The sequence below is a fragment of the Cyprinus carpio genome, chromosome B9 (assembly GCF_018340385.1).
Source record: "Cyprinus carpio isolate SPL01 chromosome B9, ASM1834038v1, whole genome shotgun sequence".
Lineage (NCBI taxonomy): Eukaryota > Metazoa > Chordata > Actinopteri > Cypriniformes > Cyprinidae > Cyprinus > Cyprinus carpio.
The window spans coordinates 12,072,039-12,089,903 of NC_056605.1; the positions used below are offsets into that span (position 1 = coordinate 12,072,039).

At 36.8% G+C, this 17,865-nt stretch overlaps 1 protein-coding gene across 4 annotated transcripts in view; it reads left to right on the forward strand.

Moving 5' to 3' along the window:
• Positions 1 to 17,865, forward strand: part of raph1a (Ras association (RalGDS/AF-6) and pleckstrin homology domains 1a) — a 63,298-nt gene that overhangs the window by 35,887 nt on the left and 9,546 nt on the right. For 3 of the 4 annotated variants that reach the window (XM_042730968.1, XM_042730969.1, XM_042730970.1), the window contains 6 exons: positions 4,178 to 4,297; positions 4,650 to 4,758; positions 5,060 to 5,685; positions 7,799 to 7,873; positions 12,560 to 12,637; positions 14,780 to 14,939. In XM_042730968.1, coding sequence (XP_042586902.1) covers positions 4,178 to 4,297; positions 4,650 to 4,758; positions 5,060 to 5,685; positions 7,799 to 7,873; positions 12,560 to 12,637; positions 14,780 to 14,939 — 1,168 coding nt within the window. The remainder of the gene's footprint in view (positions 1 to 4,177; positions 4,298 to 4,649; positions 4,759 to 5,059; positions 5,686 to 7,798; positions 7,874 to 12,559; positions 12,638 to 14,779; positions 14,940 to 17,865) is intronic. The other variant, XM_042730971.1, reaches the window with a different exon arrangement.

Consider the following 17,865-nt stretch of genomic DNA (forward strand, 5'->3'; position numbering starts at 1 on the left):
ATTTAAGGATTTGATGGGCCATTTGTTATAGAATCTAAAATGTCACTGACACAATGAGTCACATCTTCTGATGAACTGCTTTTGGGAGTGTGTGTTTGTTGTGACATGGTAGAGGTTTGGTGTGGCCCTCATCATGAGGGATGACTTACACAACAAGCCGCGAGGGGGATGAGGAATCCATTACATCCTGCACACTTCCTGTTCACATTAGACTGTCCTCCTACACACATACACAGTTACAGTACATGCCCTCAGATTTAATGTTTCCTTTGCTGCTTATGATTTGTTATCAGTGAAAATTTAAATGAGGTGTAACTTCATAACTGCCGTTCATTATAATTGCATATTTTCATTTTTTTTTTTCCACTTACGAAAACATGCTAGATGAGCTAAATATGTTTGCAAGTTTTACAAATTTAGAGATTAATTAACATCAAGCATGCAAACATTTGGCTTTGTGCCGAATGTGAGAGGTATGTGAGCCCAAGTTTATTTATACAGCTTATTCCCACATGCCAGTAGTTTCAGTTTTGCTTGAAATAATTTTGTGTAGACTTGGTGTTTATAATATATTTTGTTTATATTGAACGGCTCATTTTTTCGTTCCTGTTTCATTCTGAATACTGAGAAATTTATAGGATTTTTTGCGGAGTGACAGGAACTAAAATACATTTGAGTGTTAATTCTATACATGTACACCCTAATAAAACAGTCATATATTTAAAATACATTAATTTCATACTCAGTGTAGTTCAAATCTATTCTGACATATCACTTGAGACTTACTGATATAAAAATTATAATTAGACTTTATTTGGAGTACTACTTGTGCACAATGCACATTTCTTAATATTAAGCCTAAAATGTGTTTTTATGTCACTATTGATGAGAATTGCATAATCTTTAAATGCAAGATATTTAAAGTGTACCTAAAGTATACCTGCACTTGCAGTAGTTTCTCTTTAGCACAATCAAATATACTTCAGTATATACTTCAGCAGTACTTCTGCACAAGTGCATTAAGTGCAAAATTAGTTGTTCCAATTTAGCAGACTTAAATTAAAACAGTTTAGGATACTAAAAGTATGTTTTTAGGGCTCCAATGCAACTTACCAATTTTTTTTTTCTTTTAATAATGCACTTTTGACCCACTGTGACTTATTTTCCGGAAAGTAGTATAGCACCCAGAAATCATCATTGTTTCCAAGCTGACACATGAAGGTAATGGTGCACATGCAGTAGCTTGTTTTAAAATCTCCTTTGATGATAATTATGTCAGGAGGGATCTGAAGTACGATTCCCGAAAACTCACAAAATGTGGACACAGCAAGAGTGTGGCAGTGTTGGTAGGACACATGTTGCTGTATTAATTAAGTATTAGGTATAAAGTATTAACACTCCCATGTAGGAGGCAACAGGAGCGCCTGCTTTACTCCATCAGAGCGAAGAGCTTGCTGTGTGTGGAATGTGTAAGGCAGTGATGTGAAACAGATGCCTCCTCTGCAGGCTTGATGCTGCACGTGGCCGCTGTCTCTCCAGACGGATTCTGCAGAAAACAGAGAAGGTGCGAGCCAAGCAGTCCGGTCCAGCATCTATTAGACTAGACTACCGTGGCATGAATTCGCAGCACGTGTGATCGCAGGCATTCTGGTGATGATGATGATGTTGTCACATGCACACACACACATACTCACACGCTCTTCTGCACGGGCCAATGTGTGTCAGCAGCAGGGACCTTTCCGAGCACAGTTAGAGTGTCTGTAGCGGCCCACGCCCCAGGCCTGCCAGTCCAGGCCCAAATCACAGGGCTGCTAACCGCAGGGAGCTAATTGTAGCACAGCTCCTCGAAACTCTTCCCTTTAATTCTCTCCCTGGTTTCACTCACTCTCTCTTCTCGGATCAAACATAAACAATTGCTGATAAAGCTCGGAAGATCTGGGCCGAGGAGACGAGTCAAGAGAATGTGTGAGAAGTGGAATCTGAATCCGAAAACTTTCTAGAAACTTGAGACTGACATGTTTAGAATCTAGAATGAACCAATTACTCTATAGTTGAGGCATTTGGGGGCTTTTTAGCTTGTGTTTAAGAAAAATTTAATGACAGACAGGAAAGTGAGAGGGTCGGGATTTAAACCAAGCCGGATTTGAACCCCAATCCCCATGAGCCGATGAATATGGTAATAATTCAGAACCATAGTATATGGCACCAATAATTTTTTTTTTTTAAAGAAATGAATACCTAATTTATCAAGGATACAACTGACAGTAAAGACATTTATAATGGATTATTATTTTTAAAAAATGCTGTTCTTTTGAACTTTCTATTCAGCAAATAATCCTGAAAAAAAATGTTTTCACTAAAATATTAAGCAGCAAAAATTGAGGTTGAAAAAAAATAAATGTTTCTTGGGCAGCAAATCAGAATATTAGAATGATTTCTGAAGGATCGTGTGACAGGTAAGACTGGAGTACTGATGCTGAAAATTCAGCTGTGCGTCACAGAAATAAATTGCATTTTAAAATATATTCAAACAGAAAACAGTCATTTTAAATTTTAATAATATTTCAAAATATTACTGATTATTACTTTATTTTTATAAAATATATACAGTCTTGGGGAGCAAATAAGGGTTGTATTTAAAAAAAACAAAACAAAAAAATATTTTCCAACCAAAAACTATTGAATGGTAGTGTATATCAAAATACCATGGGGATATAATTTGTGATACAATCACTGTACACTGATAGCATCATAAAACAGTGGATTTTGTAAAAGTGGTAATTGGACATGTACTGTAGTGATGTTGATAATTCTTCAGCTGTGCTGGTGTGTTTAAGATATTTGCGGTGGTCTCTGGTCTCCATCTCTAATGATCCTGCCGGCTGTTCTGATGAAGATCTAAACTCTGCAACATCTGGCTAGCACTTCATCATTCCACTGCCCAGTTTCCTTCTGCATGTTTGAGAAGGACTGACCCACAATTACAGGGTTGCCAGATTTCAAATGAACCCTCCCCTCCTCCCCAACGCTTATCATACATAACCTACGGAATGTTGGCTTCAGAATAACTGGCTTGGAAACTGTTCCAACAACTACTGTAAATAGCCCATGTCTAGTTTTTCCATAACATGGTTGGTTACAGTGGAGATTTCTGTGGCCTGGTACAGTCTGTCCACGAGGTTTCCTCACCAGTGACAGGATTTTTTCAGACCGAAGTACCTGAGAAGAATTTTAATAACATAAGAGGATTATTCCCATTCTATTATGCACAGTGCTTATTTTGTTCATTGGCTAATACATAAACTTCAAACTACTTATGAGAGTGTTTGAGAGGGTTGACGTGTGGTACAGAAACATTAGACGCTGGAGAGCGGTAATGGCTCTGTGTTTTAACAGCGATTGAAATGTGTTGCTGCTAAGCTTGCCAAAACCATTTACAACTGGATAGGATGATTTCCAATCCATCTGATATAAACACTGATGATAAGATATACAGATGTGTGCATCACACACCAGGTCTCCATCTGTCCTGCGTAGTGTTAAATTCTACAGGATGGGATTCTTGTTGTCTATAAATCTTTTATGCTTTGAGCGCAGAGTACAAAGAAGAAACGGGTCTATGATGTTACATAAACACTTCATAATTTACAATAGTGACAACATTGGCCATCAGTAACATTAGTTTGTGCTGCCTCGGTTGTGCATTATCATGACACAATTTTTGTGTCTTTGTGGCCACCAGAGGGCAGTGTGTGATTAGAAATTTCAGGTTAGTGGCTGATTATGAAATCTGAGGTCTTAGTAATGCATGAGCATTAGAGCTCAAAGAAAGCGGCATCATATGTCAAATTTATGAGTGTCAGTTGGCATTTGTATTGATTGGCAGTGCTTTTAGTTCCCTTTCTTCTGAAACAAAACTAAAATTTGAATTAAAATAGTCTCAATTACACTACCTTCCAGTTATTTAAATGTTTATAGAAGTCTCTTATGCTCACTAAAGCTGCATTTATTTAATCAAAAATACAGTAAAAATTGTAATATTGTGAAATATCATTATAGACATTACTCCAGTCTTCAGTGTCACATGATCCTTCAGAAATGCTGATTTGATGCTTAAGACATATTTCCTATTATTTTCCCAAGAATTCTGAGTAGCCCTTCACTTTTCCTTTTTCAGATGGAGCAGTTTTCAGATGACGAGCTGGATCACGCTGCAGAGGAGGACAGTGATAAAGAGGACCAGGACCTGGACAAAATGTTTGGAGCATGGCTGGGAGAGCTGGACAAACTGACAAAGGTGATAACCAGTAAATCTGTGTAATAATCTCATGGTTGTCAGTGTAGATTAGGTTTGTGATGTCACTACCCATGAGGCTTTAAGCAGCGTGATGAGTCTGTCAGTCATTCAATTCAGTTTTGTGCAGTGTCCTCATAGTTGCATTTCAATTACTATTAAAGCTTATTTCATTAGTTTTTAATGTTATGCAACAAAAGGTTTTAAGTATGAATGTCTGATAATCTGTATTTTTCTAAATTAATCAGATAGTCCTGAAATCCGTCTACAGTGTTATTCACAGTACTGACACAGCTGTATCCACTGTATATGTGTAGTCTCACCACTCTTTGTTTATCTGTTTTGCTGTCTTTAGAGTCTACATGTAGATGACGAGAGACCGGAGAAGGTGCAGAAAGCACCTCTTAGACAAGAGACCAACATGGCCAACATGGCCTACCGCTTCTCTGTTTATAACATCAACGGTGAGGCCACATTATACACTCTACACTACAATATATTCGATTATTATCCACAATATTATATTATCATATTCTAATATCATTATAACCTCAGATGGGGCTATAGATTGCAAAATTATTCATGTAACTGAGGACTGTGCATTATGACTCCATAAGTATAATTACGGTATATATTGTTTTCAATAAAAATGATTATGACTTCATGGAACACAAGGCTCTTGAGACATAGGTTCAGTAAATATTTGACATGCTTAAAGCTGATTTGTTTACACTTGTTTGTGTGTGCACATTTGTTTCCTCACAGAGGCTCTGAACCAGGGTGACGCAGTGGATCTGGATGCTCTGATGGCGGACCTCTGCTCCATCGAGCAGGAGCTCAGCACCATTGGTAAGCCTAGCACCACTTCCTCTCGCCTTGGCCTGACAGGGGACACCAAAGTCCGTCAGAAGCCCCCGGCCGGACGCAGTCACAGCACCAAGCACACGGGCAGCAGCAGTGGAGGGGCGAGCAGCAGCGGTGGCAGCACCAGCAGCAGTACCCGCGCCTCTCCCGCCTCTACCGTCAGGGTGGGCAGCTCCAGCAGCAGAACCCCGCTGGCATCCAACTTCTCTCTAGATGACATCACAGCCCAGCTGGAAAAAGCCTCTCAAAGCATGGACGAAGCAGCCAGGCAGAGCTCCACGTCCTTCGGATCTACAGTCTCAGCACCGTACTCTTCCTCCACCGTGCGGCGGCCGACCTCCCATCATCATCATCACAGGACGGGGTCGGTGGGTACGGTCACTGAGCATGAGGTGCGGTCCTTTGTCCATTCCTCTCGCTCTAGCATTAACTCGGCCTCTGCGTCCAGCATGGACTCGCTAGACATTGAAAAACCCAAGTCTGATCAGGATGGGTTGCAGGACGGACAGGACCAGCCGTGTTCAGAGGTAAACAGTGCTTTGTATTGTTCTTATCTCATATTAACTGACATGTTGGATGGATTTTCTTTGACCGAGCTTGAAGTAATGCATTATGTTTGCATGGCACATGCGACATGCCTTAGAGTTTGTCTAAAAAAAAAAAAAAAAGAGATTTTATAAGGCCATGGGTCTCAACCAGGGGGCCAGGGTCCAATAGGGGCTTTGAGCAAACTTCCAAGATGGCCTTTAGGTTACTTAAAATAATTAGAAATAAGACAAAACAAGCATTAAAGGGTTAGTTCACCACAAAAATGAAAATTAATTACTCACCCTCATATTGTTCCAAACACAAATTAAGATATTATTGATAAAATCTGAGAGCTCTCTGACCCTACATAGACAGCAATGCAACTGAAATGTTCCCAGACCCAGAAATGTAGTAAGGACATCGGTATAACAGTCTATGTGACCTCAGTGGCTCAACTTCAGTTTTGCGAAGCTACGAGAATACTTTTTGTGTGCAAAGAAAACAAACATTTTTTCAACCATTCTTCTCCCTCGAGTTACCATCTTCTGCCATTTTGGAGAGTACCACAATGCATGTGCGTGCTTTCTCCTGAATATAAACAACGGTGTTTACATTGATATCATTCTGGAGAAAGTGCGTGCATGTGTTTTCAGTTGTGTTGCTGTCTATGCAATCTTTCCGATTTCATCTAAAATATCTTAGTTTTCTGAAGATGAGCGGAGGTTTGGAACGACATGAGGGTGACTAATTAATGACAGAATTTTCATTTTGGCGTAAACTAACCCTTTAAAACAAAACCAAACAACTAAAAATCAAGATATTTCTTATTTTAATTCACCCCTTAAACAATAGTTTTTTTTTTTTGTTTTGCTTAGTTTTTTTTAATTCCTTTGAGGAACCTGGGGTTTGGAAAACCTATATATGTACCAATGTACCTTTGTGTGATTTCTAGAAGAATAAATTCTTATTTTATAAAACCTCTTTAGATTAAGTGGCCTTGTACTTACATAAAAAATAAGTACAGTGTATTGTGTTCATATTGTATTGAAAAACACTTTTGCTGTTATTGTGGTGGGATACGGGTAAGGTTAGGGACAGGTTTGGTGGTGTGGGTAGGTTTAAGGGTGGGTTAAGGTGTAAGGGATGGGTCAACAGTGTAATTATAAATGTAATTACAGAAATTAATTACAGATGTAATTGCTGGTATTTTTTAAAAATATAAGTGCAATGTAAAAACATGTACACAGTAAGTGCATTGTATCAAATGATTAATTTAAATGTAAGTACATTGTAGTTAATGAAATTTTTTATAGTGTTGGGCTTATTGGTTGTGAGGGAATGTTTTTAAAAATCCTTACATTTAATCCATGATGAAAAACTTATCATTGTGTTCAGTGGGGTGCCTGTTGGAACAGCCTTCAGGTCTAAAGCGCTTAAAATGCTGCCCATGTAGACAGCTCCCTTGGTTTTGGAACAGAACCTAGTCAGTTCATCAGGCCTCTAGCAGAGCAGATTAAGCATTAAACTGAGCATTGCTTCTGTCCCTGACTGAAAGGCCAAATAAAAGCAGCTTTTTACCCTTACTTCAGACTTAATTACACAGACAAGGGATTTTGCTATATTTTGGATTATATTTAGTTGTTGTATTGAGTTGGATCTAAACCAAATATTTAATGGTTAAACTTTCAACCCATTGTGGGTACAGTTCAACAAATGCAGATTTCTTAAATGCATCAGTTATTAGTTAAATCTTCTTTCTCAAATGAATTGAAGGCCGTCATGAATCATGTGCTTGACAAGTCACAGACTATTTCTTTTACCTAAGGTTTTTCGCATTGCCCCCAAACACCAACTTGTTGGGTTTTGTTGTTATTTGCACGATCATTACTGGTTATCCTTGGAAATCACACTAGTAAGGTCTTTAAAAGTGCCATTTAAAAATGATTTGAGCTATTTGAAATGTGAAATTGAACAGTTTTGGATAGGACATTTTTTTTTAGTTTCAGTGATTATTGCTCACAATTTTCCCCTGTGCTTTCACACTATGAAAAATCATTAATGTTTATTAATCAAAGCACTAATGACTCTTGTCTCTTCTCTCTCTGCACAAAGCACTCGTATCTGGACAGGGAGACTTCTCTCATTCTGAAAAGCATTGCAGGAAAGCCCTCTCACTTGCTGACCAAGGTGACGCCCTCTTTCCACCTCTGGATATATTGAGTTTCTCTTAGTGGCTTCCTAACCCCTCTGTGCATGCCAGCATGATTCATTTTCATCCATTTTTCTTTCATTATGTGTCCTGGTATTAAGACATAATGAAGCTCTTCTAAGGACATAAAGCTTTGTATAATTCCTCTAACCTTGCTTCTTATACCTCAGTATTTTTTTGGTTAATTCACACTGACCTTAACCATCTCCCCACCTCCCGCTTCATGCTGATTCCTCGTCCGTAACCAGTCAATTCAATATATCAAAGGACATCAGAAGTATCAGAATATATGGCTGACGCAGAGTGATGTGCATGGATACTTCACATCACCTACAATGTTTGTGTTGTTCCATAACAAAACAGGAATGTACAGGCGTCTGTTAACTCAAACTCTCCGTTTATGTATTGTTGATGTAGTTATAGTGCATTACATTTTAGGTCCTGTTTAAACCAAGTCTGACAGGTAACCAATCGCTAAAATAATCATGATCCTTCAAAAGAGAGGTCAGAGTTGGTGTAAAGAGGTTCATGGAGATGCATTGTTTTCATTTTAAAATCTTGTCCTGCATGCTCTTCTTGGTGTCATAACCCCATTTTTCATCATTTATTTTGGTATGTACTTTTGCGTACACTCAAAATAATTGGTGAGGGAAATTCCATGAGATGGCAATAAAAAATGTATTTTAATGCTTTTGCATGAACACAATTCCTTAATAAGAGAATGTTATAGTTTTGTAAGCGAAACACAAATATTCATGAAGGAATGCAAAAGCATTGAAATAAAATGTTTCTTCTCATCTCGTATTGTTTTGATCGCTGTGTTCCCTCAGGGGCTCCTCAGCATCTGAGATGTCCACTTTAAAATGAATTGTTTTGCACTATGACTATTGACTTAATTAAAATATGTCTGGAGAGCATGTTCATGCATGTTTGAATTGCATTTTGAGTTTAAGTTTGGTTTTGGCAGCTCTTCAGGACCGCATGTCCAAATCAAATCATTAAATATGTATGAAGATGTGTAAAGGATTTCGGGGAGCTCATTCCATTTAGAGGTTAAACATTTGGACATTTGAGTTCAACAGTACAATATTAAACTTGTCATATTAGAACACTGTACATGGATATTTGTAATTGCTATTAGATTCATTGCATGTTATTATGTAAGGAAACTTAGTTTCGTCACTGTTTATGTAACACAACATCTGTGATAAAGACTGTAAGTGATGACTGTGTGCTCCCTCAGGGTTTGTATGTACCTGTTCATTAGAGAGGTGCAGCCCCAGATCGGTTAACTGTGGACAGGTAGCAGACGGACCCGCAAGGTACCGAGTGACATAATGATCAGCCCAACAGATGGATTCTAGGAAGTGATCGAGTTTCACCAGAAACAGCAGGCTGTAGTCCCACACAAAAGGGTTTTGCTTCCTCACAGACAATTGTCCGCCACAATCAACCAGTGTGTTTATCCTCGGTTCGGTTTTTTTTTTTTTTTTTTTGAGGACTTACCTGCACAACAAAAACAGTTTCAAAATCAAACCTCCATTAAACTGTTTAGGATTAATCTTAAGCTTTCTTTGCACAGATCAGCTCATCTTGTTAAACTGTACTGTGGCCTGTAGACCAACAGTAGCCGGACCAGAGTGTTGTGGCGGCATTAGCAAGGCTTGGAGTCAGTTGAGGTTATCTGATTGGTTGGAGGAGTTAAGTTAACGTGCCTGTAATCCGCTTTACACTCAGGAGGTTTCATCACCTAGATTTTCATTCCTTATTCTGGCACTGTCTGTTCATCACTGCCCTTGTGCACTACACTTTAGCATACTTTAGAAAAAAGTACTTATTACGGATATTACATACTTCAAGTGTATATACTTACTTAAGTGTTTACTGAATGTAATGTTTTGGACACTTAATTGCATGTTAACTACGATTAAATGATAAAGTATTCGATTTTACATTTTATAAAATATAAGTAAATTTATATTATATTAAATTAGTTGAACTTGAGTCCAACAAAAATGGTACTCATAAGTATGTTATATAATATACGTAATTACATAATTTCTTGTATAATCTTTTAAATTAATAATTGATTTATAGTTTATTATTATTATTATTATTATTATATGACATCTATTTATGGTAAACTAAAATATACTTTATTGTCATTTTTATTGAAACTTTAATTACATGTATTTAAATATATTTTTAATTTCACATTTGTAATGAAGTTGCCAGCTCTCATTCTCTCATTCAGTACAAAAAATTTTTTTTTATTTTTTTTTATTAATAATCAGTTCTGGTACAGTTAATGAAATAGTTTTAAATTATCCTTCAGTAAACAAGCATCACAATCTTGTGAAAATGTGTTCAGATTATTTGTGACTCACCACTAGCGTATATATGCTGACGTGAGGTCATTCCACCTACAGCTCCTGGGTTCATGTCTCGTCATACTCCACGTTTATTTGAGTCACTGATAACCGTAACTCTGCCCTGAGGGCACACACCTGCTCACAGAGATGTCTTTCTCTCTCCTCTCTCTACACAAGCTGTGCTGGCTCTTCTAATTTCCCCAAAACCTTGGATGCTGTACAAGCCCTGATTTCTGAGCGATATAGATAATTGTAGTTTCTGCAGCCAGGTGGTTTGTGATGTAGAATTACGGGTCAGGAGAACAGCTGCTGGGCAGTTTCTGCTGCTTATCGGCTTATTTTTGGTTTCTCTGTTGTTTTTAGCCAGGTTTTAATTTCTTTCTTCGTCGTTTAGTTTTGACATTGAGGCCTTGAAATAGTATCTGGATTTTTTGTTTTTGCTTTGAGTTCTTTTTTTTACAAATATTGTATGTTTTTATAATATATTTTGATGTGGATTGTTTTCGTTCACAAAAATGTGAGTGTGGTTTTTTACCATAATTGAATTAGACACTATAAAATTCTTTTACAAATATTGTATGTTCATCCAATAACTTATGAAATGTGTGGTGTGTGTGTGTGTGTGTGTGTGTGTGTGTGTCTATGTGAGCCCTGTCATGGACTGGCCATCCGTTCAGGGCATCCCTCGCCTCTGGCCCAAAACTGTTGGGATAGGCTCCAGTCCCCCTGTAGAGAATAATGCAGTTTGGGAAAATGATGCATTTACTCACCACAATGTTGTTCCAGACCCATAGAACTTGTTGATCATCAAATTAGATTTTTAATGAAACCTGACAGACTTCTGTTCCTCTATTGAAAGTCTGTTCCACCAAAACTCTGAGATTCAAAAAGCTCATAAAGACATTGTAAAAGAATGAGGTTTGTTCTTTCTCATCAAGTGCAATTGAACTTACAATTATGGTATTCAATGTACTTTATATATTTGCATTGATCAGTGTTTATATGCGAATAAAGGCTTAAATTAAATCATAAACGCGATCATATCAGAAGACTGTGATTAAACGGCTCAGTTCATAGGAATTACTTACCATAATTGAATTAGACACTATAAAATATTGTGTATTACTTTTACTATTCGAAGTTTCAGTGAAACAGACTTAAGGTTGAATGCATGGCTCTGAATATAAATATAATTCCATTTGCATGTTACTGTTACTATAGCTGATGTGCTGGGCATTAGTCAGGGGAGGATGTGTACTTGGCTTGAGCTGTAATTCCTTCATTTGCCATTTTTATTTGTTAAAATAAGAAGGCATATATGTCCAGATTTTAAGATGATTCTGTAGCTACAATCAGTTTTTCTGTGCCCTTTTGTGGCTGTTTTCTGGTGTATTTGTGTGTTATTCACTGCAGTGTGAGAGGATAATATACTGTGATCGGCACAATTCCAAACCCAGACTAAAGCAACTGCACACAAATACAAACACAGAAACAGGGATGGGGAGGGCTTGATGGAAGTCTATCTGACAGTAAAAGGGGAGGGATCATCTCTTTGTTTTAGAGAAAGAGAGAGAGAGAGAGATTAGCCAGTAGACGAGAGGTAGTAGAGTGTAGCCAGTTCTGCCCATCCTCCACCTTGTAGTAGATGCAAAGGAGCTTCTCTCTGGGAATCATTTTTGCTGTTGGAAGGGTATTCCAGTCATTTATTCTTCAGTAATCTCACAGCTTCCTGACAATTACATATTTACATGGACATTAAACTGCTCTGAGCATGGATCTGCACACCTCAGCGATGGCCAGAACAGTCATGAATAGACATGGACCAGCTTCAGACTTGCTACAATGGGATATTTTTCTATTCGACTGGACCTATAATTCTAAATGTGACTATTGAAAAGCAGCTTTCTGTAATCTGTTGAGGCGAATCTGTATTAGGGATTGCAAAAGTGCTACCAGAATCAAATGGGGCGAATGCCAGGAGAAGAGCGTTCAGATTGTGTTTACCGACAGATGTCATAGTACTGCTTGTTTTTACGCCTTTTCCTTCCTCTTTATGTTTTTTGCACTAAAGATTTAATTGTTCTTAAAGGTCAAAATAATCCTTTTTACAATGGCATCTTGCTGGAAAAGCCAGGTAAATGTGAGGGTTGTGCACTCTGGGTCTTATAGATCATCAAATGTCCAAATGTTTAACCATAGACAATTGGTTACTCTAAGCAATAATTAACGTTACAATAATTCAGAATGTATTTCCATGTGGTGACTGTGTTTGTATGTGTACTGTATATTTAGGAGGAACAAGCTGCCAAACAAAAAGCTGAGAACATCCGAGTAGCTCTTGAGAAGATAAAGGAAGCACAGGTTAAAAAGGTGAGATGATCAGCAGTTTTTTTTGTTTAGATGTAAACACATCTTAACTGAACATGTGATGCAAACCTGCTCACATATGTTTACTGCTTATACATGTGTGCTGTACAGTAGTTTTCAGATGACACCTTCAGCATGTGCAATGTTGTGTTGTGTAGAAGTGGGTCATCGCAGCACACTTACACGGCTGAATCTGGCCCCAGTGGGACCTGGGAAATGATTTTATAGCACATTTTCACAGAATGTTTAGTGTAATTTGGCTTTGGAAGAGCCTCTAGTAAAGATTGACCGATATTCAGCTGACCAATAAGTAAGCTGTTATTAACACATTCTACTTTTATTATTGTTATTATTAAAGAACCATTAACCATAGTATTTGTTAGTATTATTGTTGTTGTTAGCATATTAATAATAAAATTGGTTGGTGTTTTCTAATAATTATCTGAAAAGGTGTTACCTTTTTTCACACTTTCTACTTTCATAATAAAAACAATAATAATATATTTTTTTATAATAATAATAATTATTATTAAGATTTACTGTTTACTGTGATTATTTTATTATTTGTTAGGCATGATGCCGAGTGTCAGATGTTCTAAAATCACTGTAAACCATAACTTCATGGGGCTTATGGTTACTACATATACCTGACAAGGGTTCATAAAATGATCACACGGCATCAACAAAATAATAATACTGAAACTACTACTACTACTAATAATAATTTATTTATGATTAATAACAGTGCTTCTACCAGGCAATGTAATTCAGGTGTGTGTTTATAGGTTATTTAACAATGGCTTATAATAATTATTGGTAACACTCTAGGGATCAATTCTCACTATTAATTATTTGCTTATTAGCATGCATATTACTAGCATATTTGCTGTTAATTAGTACTTAAAAACATATTAATTGCCTTATTCTCCATACCTAAACTTAACAACTCCCTTACTAACTATTAATAAGCAGCAAACTAGGAGTTTGAGGCAGAAGTTGTAGTTAATAGTTAATAGTGTGCGAATGATTCCCCGATATAAAGTGTGACTTATTTATTTAGTTACTGTCCATAAAATAAATTAAAATGAATATTCTTAATAATTTTGTTATGTCATTTATCTGATACTATAATAAATAAGAATTGGTGTTGATCTTTAAAAATAATACTTTCTAGAATTTATTTCATGTTTCAGTCTATGTTGGCAAGTATAAATGTGTATATAAGTAGATATACGTACAGTTATAGATTGATGTCCTGTATCAGGACTTCCTGAGGTTTCTGTGTTGTTATCTGAGGAGGTGAAACGGGGCTGTGTTGATACAAACAACCAAAGACCGGATGATCAAGACAACTTAAACACATTGAGGGGATTAGCTGTGTGTGTGTGTGCACGTGTGCCCTTACTCTCCCCCGGCGTCTGTTCTCTGAATATGTGTGTGTGGGTCAGCAGCCCTGATGGAATGTTTTCTGGGTCAGGTCACTGTCACAGTACACAAACTGAGCTTGCATCTCTTTAAATGTTACTCAGAATCTCTCTTGAAGTCAAATCACTGAAAATGTGCTCTTAAAATCCACAGTTAATCTCGAATGAGCGCTTGTAGACAGTAACAAGCTGCTGGGTTTATGGCAGTGGAAGAGTTTATAGGAGGAAGAGTTAGAAAGAACTGATTGTTAGAAAGAAATCAAATTTTGCATCTAATCGAAGTATCTACATACACTTTGTGGCTTGAAGTAGATTAGAGTAGCTGGTAGATTAATGTGTAAATTCTGGTATTTTCACTGGCCTTTGACCATTCATATGATAAAATGTAGGTCAGTGTGTAATGTCTTAGAGAGGGAGGGGATTCCTATTGGTTTATATGTCCACAGGCTTTTTGATGTTGCTGGGAGATTTTTCATATTAAAATGGGGATATGTATGTGGAAGGGTTATTTCATTTAATCTTGTTTGTGAGCAGTTCATGTTGTTGCTGTTTTACTCGTAGCTGAGGGGAATTTTTGCCTGGAGTGCGTTTAGAAGGCCTAACCCCCCAATAAAATGGCACAAAACACCATGTAACGCACTGATGAGAGAAATTTTTTTGCAAGCACCAAGTGATGTACAAACATATGTAACTGTTTGTCTTGTCCTGTCGCTCCCCTCAGCTGGTAATCCGAGTGCACCTATCAGATGAAAGCTCAAAGACTGTGATGGTGGATGAGAGACAGACGGTGCGTCAAGTGCTGGACAGTCTGCTGGACAAATCCCACTGCGGTTATAGCCTGGACTGGTCTCTGGTGGAAATCATCTCTGAACTCCAGATGGGTAAGAGCCAGAAGACTGTCTGATTGTAGCTTGTTCTGGCCAAGAACTGCAGTTATTGACATGAGAATGAACCAACCACAGGATGTTTCTAGGAAAATCTGGATTTGGTCCCACAGTAATAGACCAACATGCAACAAACTGGTGCAAATAGTGTCAAAACAATCTCTGTGAATGGTTTACAGACAACACCAAAGTAATTAGCAGAAAAGTTGGAGTAAGTTTTTTTTTTTTCATACTTTAAATCAGCAAAGGTGCATTAAATTGATCAAAAGTGGCAGTAGAGGCATTTATAATGTTACATAAGATTTCAGTTTCAAGTAAATACTGTTCTTTTAAACTTTTATATTCATTAAAATGGATTAAAAATTAAAATTAATTGCTTTACCTTTTACTGTGTTTTTGATTAAATTAATGAGGCATAAGACACACTTCACTTTTCAAATTTTTGAATGGTAGTGTTATTCATAGTTTCCATTCAAAAGCAATAATTACTGATTATTTAACCAACACAATTCTTCAAACAAAGCGGAATACAAAGTTGTGCATGATGATATCATGATTACTTCTAATTTAGTGCTAATTGCTAACAAAACTGGTCACACTTTATTTTAAGGTCTTGCTATTCTTGCTATTAACAAACCATTAACTATGACTTTTGCCTCAATAAACTCTGCTTATTAATAGTTAGTAAGGTAGTTGTTAAGTTTAGGTATTGGGTAGGATTAGAGATGTAGAATATGCTCATGCAGAATATGTGCTTGACAATAAACAGCTAATATGTTAATAATATGCATGCTAATAAGCAACTAGTTAATAGTGAGAACTGGTCCCTATACTAAAGTTTTACCCCAAATTTTTAAATATCATCTCTTTAAATATCATTTGTATATTGTAAACATAATTGTTTCCCGCTAGTTTTATAAAAAGCTGTGCGTCATTGAAGACGTGGTCTGGGAGGAAGTGCACATGTAGCAGCATGTTGTGTGGTGCCACTTGAGTACATACTGTGTGATAATAGACTATTCCTTCACAGACTAGTCTAAAGTATTCAATAGAGACTGAAGTATCCAAAGAGAGATTGAATCAATAAAGAAAAATGAAAAAAGGGATTAAAATAACATGGACAGGCTTTCTCCAGATGAAGCACAACGGCAGCTGCCTGATAATGCACTTTTTTTTTTTCATTTCACGCTGGTCTTCAAACCATAACAGCAGTCCTATTTGATTGATTTGTTCACTGCAGATTAGCAACGAGTATAGATTAGCAAAGTCTATGTCTGAAATCCCAATAGGATTATCCCATACAATCATGTGCAGTCTGAGCGAGGATAGACTAGACTGGGTAAATATTACTATAACTGCTTCCACCAATTCCATAATAGTAAGACTGTGAGTCTACTGAGAATATATTTTAAAATATATAATTTGAATATATTTTATTATTTTATTTTAAAATGTAATTCATTCCTGTGATGGCAAAGCTGAATTTGTAGTTTCATTACTCAGTCTTCAGTGTCACATGATCCTTCAGAAATCATTCTAATATGCTGATTTGCTGCCAAAGTAACAATTCTTATTATTATTTATGTTGTGCTGTTTAATATTTCTGTGAAAAAATTAGACATTTTTTTTTCTGGATTCTTTAATGAATAGAAAGTTCAAAAGAGTAAAAGTATTAATTTCTTTGATAAATTAGACTTACCCCAAACTTTTGAAAAGTAGTCTAACTTTGCATCTTAACAGAGTCTATTAGACTATACTTTTATTTTTATGTATTTTCAGCCCCATAGACTTCTATTTTAAGTGCATTACTATAAGCATTTTTGGTTTGTTTTTTATGGTTTGAAAGACAAATCAAATTTAGTATCTGAGGTATGTTTTTGATAGAGTTGTATTAAACCTACATGTAGAACATGCCTTTAACTGAACCCGTACCCTCCCTTGCCGTGTCTAATATTTGAGTGTGTGAGTCAGAGGCCTCATGTGCTGGGCTGCTCTGTATGTAGGTCCGGAGCGATCATGCGTGTGGCCATAGCCTACATCTCCAGGGCTTCAGCTTTTCTCTGCTCTTTCAGTGGAGGGAGAAAAAGGCAGAGAGGGGAAAGACAAGGAGATCTAGTGGTAGGGTACAGAATATCCGCCAGATGGGCTGTGCAAAAATCCCTTTAATAAAAAGAGCAGCGGAGGTCTTTTCTGGAGGAATTTTGTGCAAGTTAATGGATTGTTGCAGTTCATAATAAGGAATGATGTGTTTTTGCCCCTCTGGCTGAATGAGATCAGAAATAGATGTATACGCATGTATATTCATGCATGCAAGAAAAAAGTGTGTTTTCATGCATTAAACATTTTTAATTTTCATGTTGTTTTGAACAATTCTAGTCAAACTCTCAGATTTTGCTCTTTTGGCAGGTTTGTTTGTTGGCTCATTGTTTTTGAGGGTTAAGCATGTTGAGGTTAAAGGTTACTGATTTCTTGTCAAGGTGTGGCGGAATCAGGCTTAATCCAGATATAAGGATCAAGAGAAATGTAAGGGATTGTTAATTCCTCATGTTCCTTTAATCACCTAATGGATGGACCTCTGTCAGATTAGTGATTTCACTATTTTTAAAAAACATTTGTTAAAGGTTTGCCTCTTTTGTTTAAGGCAGAGCTTTCCAAATGTATAAATCTTGTGTCTGACAGGATACTTGTCAGTGTACAAGGCAAACATTAGACTTGTCAGTTCACACCATATACCCCCGACAGCCTGCTGGTTGCCTTGGCAAAAAAATGGTTTAAGAAAATGTATTTTTCTTTCTTTCTTTCTTTCTTTCTTTATAAATATATATACAATTTATTATACGTTGTAAGTTTTATTTAAATAATACTTCTGGAACTCGCAGCTCTCATGTAGAAATTGTAGTTAATGTATAAATTTGATTTACCT